The 7,703-nt window shown below is 41.6% G+C and overlaps 1 protein-coding gene across 1 annotated transcript; it reads right to left on the reverse strand.

The window, feature by feature from the left end:
* Positions 1–2,741: 2,741 nt before the first annotated feature.
* Positions 2,742–4,796, reverse strand: LOC134203593 (activating signal cointegrator 1-like). The gene is made up of 5 exons (XM_062678473.1): positions 4,606–4,796; positions 4,427–4,539; positions 3,509–4,356; positions 2,954–3,449; positions 2,742–2,890 (listed from the first exon to the last, which is right to left on the reverse strand). Exons 1-5 carry the CDS (start codon positions 4,671–4,673, stop codon positions 2,814–2,816), a joined length of 1,602 nt encoding a protein of 533 aa, XP_062534457.1. The 5' UTR covers positions 4,674–4,796; the 3' UTR covers positions 2,742–2,813.
* Between the last annotated feature and the right edge of the window lie 2,907 nt (positions 4,797–7,703).

The raw sequence follows: 7,703 nt of genomic DNA on the forward strand, positions 1-7,703 counted from the left end.
GCCCCTGGAGTTGACCAACTACCAGGAGAGCTGTTTAAACACGGTGGTGAAGCGCTGGCTAGAGCGCTGCACTGGGTGATTACCAAGGTTTGGAAGGATGAGGTTCTGCCGCAGGAGTGGATGGAAGGTGTCGTGTGTCCCATTTACAAAAAGGGCGATAAGCTGGATTGTAGCAACTACCGCGCAATCACATTGCTGAACGCCGCCTACAAGGTACTCTCCCAAATTTTATGCCGTCGACTAACACCAATTGCAAGAGAGTTCGTGGGACAGTACCAGGCGGGATTTATGGGTGAACGCTCTACCACAGACCAGGTGTTCGCCATACGTCAGGTATTGCAGAAATGCCGCGAATACAACGTGCCCACACATCATTTATTATCGACTTCAAAGCCGCATATAATACAATCGATCGGGACCAGCTATGGCAGCTAATGCACGAGAACGGATTTCCGGATAAACTGATACGGTTGATCAAGTTGAGTTTCAGAGGCATTCTCGAGTCCCTTCGAACCGCGTAGAGGGTTACGGCAAGGTGATGGTCTTTCGTGTCTGCTGTTGAACATCGCTTTGGAGGGAGTAATACGAAGGGCAGGGATTGACACAAGTCCGTCCAGTTATTTGGTTTCGCCGACGACATTGTTATTATGGCACGTAACTTTGGGAGAATGGAGGAAGCCTACATCAGACTGAAATTGGACTAGTCATCGACACGTCGAAGACGAAGTACATGATAGGAAGAGGCTCAAGAGAGGTCAATGTAAGCCACCCACCACGAGTTTCTATCGGTGGTGACGAAATCGAGGTGGTTGAAGAATTCGTGTACTTGGGCTCACTGGTGACCGCCGATAACGATACCAGCAGAGAAATTCGGAGACGCATAGTGGCTGGAAATCGTACGTACTTTGGACTCCGCAAGACGCTGTTCGAGTTCGAGTTCGCCGCCGTACCAAACTGACTATCTACAAAACGCTTATTAGACCGGTAGTTCTCTACGGACACGAGACCTGGACGATGCTCGTGGAGGACCAACGCGCACTGGGAGTTTTCGAAAGGAAAGTGTTGCGTACCATCTATGGTGGGGTGCAGATGGCGGATGGTACTTGGCATCAGCTGTTGGGAGAACCATCCATCGTTCACACCGCGAAAATCGGAAGACTGCGGTGGGCCGGGCACGTAGCCAGAATGTCGGACAGTAATCGGGTGAAAATGGTTCTCGACAACGATCCGACGGGAACTAGAAGGCGGGCAAGGTGGATCGATCAGGTGGAGGACGATTTGCGGACCCTTCGCAGACTGTGTGGTTGGCGAAGTGCAGCCATGGACCGAGCTGAATGGAGAATTTTCCCCGTATCCTCAACACACAGATTCGTTCGCTAATGGGTTTCCACCGCATCACTCGCTACATCTGTTTGCCCATCACTATAGTGTATCGTATACGAAACCAACTCCATGCTCTGCTTTGGTTGCTGTGAGTGATTCCACCCATTCAAACAAATTTATTGCATCATCCATTCCGTCGAGCGCTTGTGATTCTGCTACCGAAGGGTAACTCTTTGTCGTCGTCAAACGATTAAGTTTTGCACTTTCATAAAACGGTGGCCCATAAAAAAATCGATTTCAATTCCAATGACTAAAAGAAACAAATCCAAATAATCTTGCCAGAAAATTTCACTTTTCGCCAATGACAGCCAAATGGATTAAGACACCAATACCTCTTCTTGGATTAATAGTTTAAGTCCTGAAAGGGAGTGTGTGTAATTAAATCTTGAAGTTCTTCTCACTTTGCTACGTACGCTTCCATCGCGAGCGAAAACCAAACGTTGCATAAAAATATATTTGCGTTTCGTTTTACGCCACTTCTGATTCAGCTTATTTCGGACATTTTTGAGGATGGTGTCTTCTAGGATTGTGATGTCCTCCACTGAAAGCCAGTCGAGTGGCTTCGGCGGCGATGTCATGTTGATTCCACGGTTGGAGACTCAAAGTCCATCCAACTTGGAGCAACTATTCGACTTCTTGATTCAGTTGACCTCCGAGCAGTTTGCTTAATGTTAATAAAGAGACACAAATATTATGGAAAATACCATAAATTTTGAATAGCTACGTAGTCCTACTTCACCTTTGCGTACAACCCGATTGGGCTGAGTTTTTTTTTTAATTTATATATTCCATTCAGAAGGGAGAGAAGTCTCAAAACATCATAAAGAACCTTTCTGACTCCAAGAACCCCTGCATACTAGTTTTCACGCCGAATGGTTCATTTGTTTCCGAGTCTATAATGATCAGACAGACAGATGAAAATTCATTTTTATGTATATAATATATGAGACTAAATCACCCCATATTCCCCTAAAACTAATATACTCTCCAGATAAAATAACACTGGGCTGGGTTCTTGGTCGCAATTTACGTTCAGCGGCCCTTTGGGTTATTGAATTTTGTCCGAAACATGCAACATTTTCTCCATTGTGCAATGAATCCGGATACTTTCGTTATATTGAACAAATCATAAAAAATGCCTTGGAAATGGATTGGATTTTGAATAGATTTGGATAGGATTAAGATGGGATTTGGATTAAATTAGTATTGGATTTGGATTGGAAATCCATAATTCATACACGTTCAATTCAAATTGCGGATCAGTGAAGAGAAAAATGTTAGAAATTTAATACCTACAACATGAAAATGTTCCTCTTACATTTTAAGAGAAGCTCAAAACAGTTAAAAACAACTGCAAATAATCTTTAAAAGCATTTTCTTTTCTTTATCCTAATCACTGCTAGGTATTGAAATTGAACGAATCTGCATTTTTATTCCTCTGCCTTTAGTTTGGAAAGTCGCTGCAGCGACTTGACTGCGGCCTGATGGATCTTTGTATCCAAATTATCTGAAATAAAAAACTTCATCAGTCGACGCCATCAACAGCCTGAACGAAGAAAACACATCTTACAAATTTTGTGCTGCCCCTTCACGGGGAAACGAATCGGCAGCTCCTGCGGATCAGTGCAGACAAACACGAACGGGCTCTCCGATTCTCCATCCGGATACTGCTTCCGGTATTCCTCCTGCGGTAGTACGTCCTGAACCGAAACACAACCCAATAAGCAGCCGGACGGGTACTGCGAGGGAAACTCGATGCCGTCGTCGTTGTACAGCACCCGATAGAAGTTCTCCATTTGTTTCACGCATTCCATATCCACCGGTTTAGCGGTAGACGCAATCCACAGTCGCCCCCGATGCGACGAATACCAGGTGCGACCTTCGTGCCTTTTTATTCCTGCCACCAGGAGCGACGCCCAGGGCTGATGCATCGAAATGCAATGCCGCAAGTCTGACATTTCGAGGAATTCCTTATCCTGCACTTTGCTGTAGACTCCATCGAATTGGGGCCCGTTAGAGGGCGCAACGTTGCGACGGAATGTTTTTCCAGATCCTAGATCGATGAACTGTAATTTAGAGTAATTTCAATCCTAGACATTTATTTTTCGTTAAAGTATGTACTCACAATTGGTGCCTCTCCAACAATTCCAGGATGAATGTCGTCCGATTGTTCCACATTTGTCCTCTGTCGATCCCATCCTATCTTTGGATTGGAAGTCTCCCTTTCCGGCGCAACAGACTCAGCAATTTGCATCAAAATTTCATCCTCAATCGCAAGCTGGGGCTCTTCAACGACTTGCCTTCCAGCAAAATCGATAGTCACCTTACGACTCAACCGGCTGGCATGTTTCTTCTCCCGTAGCTCAGCTTCCAGCTTCTCCATTTTCTTCCGCTCCGAATCCGACAGCCAAACCGAATTCGCTTTGAAGTAATCAGATTCGTCGTCGATCACCGTCGTTCGCTTCTCGCTGTTCCGGTCGTACTCCAACAGGCGATTGCGGGTGGCCACAGCCTCTTCCCAACCTTTCGGTCGGTTCTGATCCATCAAGGTGCGCTTCAGGTTGTCCCCCTTCTTGGACGAGCTATCGATCATCTTCTGCTCTTCGTCGGTGCACACCAAGCTGCCGCAGAACAGACACGGGCCGCTTCCCTCTTGCTCACAAACGATCCGGCCACAGTGCAGACAGTTGTTGATCAGCTTGTGCTTGGATGCTTGACAATCGCACAAATGGCGGCCCTTAATTAGAACCACATTGGCCCGGCCGTCCTGATCGTATAGGCTGACGTACTTGGTTTTCTTCTTGACGGCTCCCTGATTCTGTTGAGGAACTACAACAGGAACATCCTGCTTCGTAGTTGATTCTGTAACTCTCGATACTCTGGCCTGTTGCTGAGGTTGTTGCTGCTTGCTGTTTTGTTGTTGCTTGCCAGATTTCTGATTTTTGCTTCCGCGCCCTTCCGATGGACTTTTTCCTGATGCGATTAAAATAAATCAATTAACAACCTTTCTTCCTACAATAACCAGATGCGATAAACTTCATACTTAATCTCTGTTTGAACTCGTTCAAAAACGAGACATGTTCCGGATTCCCGGAATCCAAAAGACTCTTAAAATATTCCTCCAGTTCCTGATTTCCACGAATAGCGAGGATGTATCTGAAAATTGCACAATCTTTTGTAACGAAAATGGAATGCGATGTTGTGACTAATTTCATGCATTACCCAATCATTTCATCCGGAACTTCGAAGCACAGACATTTGGAGAGACGATCCTTCAGCCAGCTTTCCATATTGCGGAGGTTTTTGGATAAATAAATTCAACAATTTGATAAGGCTTTAACAGTAGAAAACGCAATGAACTGGAATGTAAATACTTTGCGGAGCTTCGCGACACTGATGATGATCAAACTCAAAACACCTGATTATGACGTTTGCAGTGTAAATGGCGCTGAATGTTTATTTTATTCGAAATGGGAATACCCCAATTGACATAACTGTTTCACGGACTTACAAATTCTTCTGATATTTAGGCTGTGAACCATTTCACCGATTCGTTTAACTTTTAGTTAAAATTTGATAGTTCGATGGTTATTTCGCCGTGGTTAAAAATAACCCACCTCCGGAGCATGGTTAGATTTGACAGTTCGATAGTTAAACTTTGTTCGCGAGATAATTGGCGCCAAATCCATTTCGCTCCAAATAACTTTCAATCTGTCGAAACTCAAAAGCGTCGACTTTGGAGTAAAATTTTAACCACTTTGGGAAAATAACCATCGAACTGTCAAAATTTAAATGAAAGTTCAACGAATCGGTGGAATGGTTCACAGCCTAAGTTAAAATTTGACACTTCGTTGGTTATATTTTCCCGTCGTGGTTAAAATTTTACCACGAAGCCGACCCATTTGAGTTTTGACAGATTGATAGTTATTTGGAACAACATAATAGGTATAAACTTTAAACAAGAAATAAGTCATATATTGACATTTATGTTCATTGTTATTTTATAGTTTGACCATGATCACGGTTCAACTTTGTATTATGCATAACTTCAAATCAACATTAACAATTAATTTGAACGTACAGCAAATAGTCCCCGAAATGTTTTACATTTCCATTTTTCTCAAGAAGAACATTTAAAACTGTATATAAACAAACTCATTCAAAGTGACAATTTTGTATAAAGTCCTAGCATGGTTAGTTATTGTTCTCTGTTCGTAGGGGATTCCACACTCACAATAATAAATGTATCGTTCTAAATTAAACCCAATGTAAACCTTATGGTTATCCAACATGTGTGTGTGTGTGAGTTCGTTTGTTTTTGTTTCTTGTCAAGTTTTTCAGATAATCTCGCATCGTGCGGTTCAGATCTATTACGGAGATACGGGTAGTTTTTCGATTTATTTTATTTATTTTTCTCGTGAAAAAAGTTCAATGTGGAGCCGAAAGGCACAGAGAAAACTAGATCAGATTCAGCATTACAAGTATTTTTTTAAGAGATTGTATCTCCAGCTCAAGGCCAGTATCGACTTAAGGTTGGTATCGTGTTCAAAAGAAATTTCTTTTTCTATCTCAATCACATGTTAAATTCCGTTCACTGAATCGGAAAAGTAAAGAATCGAAACAAAATTCTTACATCAGTATCCACATGAAAAGAACAAAAAACAAAATTGGCATTTGTAAGGTTCCCACGCAAAGTAATGGGAGCTGTCACTTTACTTTCGGAAAAATATTCTGCTCGATTATTCCGTAAGTAAAAGTGACAATTTGCTCCATGCAGATCAGTTGTCAAAATTCCTCTTGGTAATATTGAACAAAAATTCCGTAACCTGTACTTTTTAAAGGTTGGTATCGTGTTCAAAAGAAATTTCTTTTTCTATCTCAATCACATGTTAAATTCCGTTTACTGAATCGGAAAAGTAAAGAATCGAAACAAAATTCTTTCAACAGTATCCACCTGACAATAACAAAAAATAAAATTGGAATTTGTAAGGTTCCCACGCAAAGTAATGGGAGCTGTCACTTTACTTTCGGAAAAATATTCTGTTCGATTATTCCGTAAGTACAAGTGACATTTTGCTCCATGCAGAACAGTTGTCAAAATTCCGCATGGTAATATTGAACAAAATTCCGTAACCTCTCTACTTTTCAAGTCGATACTGGCCTTAAGTCGATACTGGCCTTTAAAAAGTAGAGAGGTTACGGAATTTTGTTCAATATTACCAAGAGGAATTTTGACAACTGATCTGCATGGAGCAAATTGTTTTACATATAGTAATTATTGTATAACGAAAGAAATTAAGAACAAAAAAAAAACTAAAACAAAATTTAAACGCAAGGGGTACCGTTATTGTCGCTTCGCGAGATTAATTAATTAGAGTATTGATCAAGTATGAGAAAATTTCAACCACGCACGGAACCGACGTTCAGTTTATTGACCCCAAAACAGAGAATAAAATATTAGCCTAAGTAAGAAGTAAGGAACCAAAACCACTTGACACTCGAATAGTCGTAAATAATAATAAACAACGTAGCAGCCGTTCGGCTTAAAGTAGGAAAACAGATGTCAGCCAAGCATGTACCGAGCCTTTTCTATTTTTACAGTTGCATTTATGACCCAAGGCGGAGATGGAAATTGGTGTAAATGCATAGATGATGCTTAATGAAAGCCACCCGCTGAGTAGGGAAGCGAGAACGCTTTAAAATAAGATCAATGACTTTGGCTTAGGTTTTCGGTTGATTTGATAGTCTAGAATAAATACTGTTTGTTCTTTCTATGGGGTTAAAAATAAATCACAGACATTGTTTGCTCTTTCCATGGGGTCGACAGGGCCCTTTCGGAACATGTACTTCTTAGGATTAATTTAGTATATAAGTGTTATACTTGGATTGAATAAAGACACTCCGTTACCAGCAGCGCATCGGTACGAGTTCCGTTGGACTCTTTTACTACCGAGAAAGCATACCGAACTCCAAAACGTGCAGGGCGCTCTTTGGAAGAGAATCTACTTTTTAAAGGAGCAGTCAGGCCCACACAGTTATATAAATTGCCCTTATATGCTTCAATTATAACTCCACAATAAAGTTTAATGTTCAACTTTTCAAAAGCGGTTAATGTGTCAACCTTCTGATGTATAATTTGTGGAAAATTGTGTTCGTGAAAATGGCCATTTTTGCCTTTCTCGTATACTAAGTATACGGAAAGGCTATAGAACTGCTCCAAAACCAAACTTTTTATAGAAGGCTAGGAGACCCATAGTGTTATATACCAATCGACTCAGCTCGACGAATTGAGGTGATATCTGTATGTGTGTATGTATGTG

This window comes from Armigeres subalbatus, unplaced genomic scaffold (genome assembly GCF_024139115.2).
Source record: "Armigeres subalbatus isolate Guangzhou_Male unplaced genomic scaffold, GZ_Asu_2 Contig1981, whole genome shotgun sequence".
NCBI lineage: Eukaryota > Metazoa > Arthropoda > Insecta > Diptera > Culicidae > Armigeres > Armigeres subalbatus.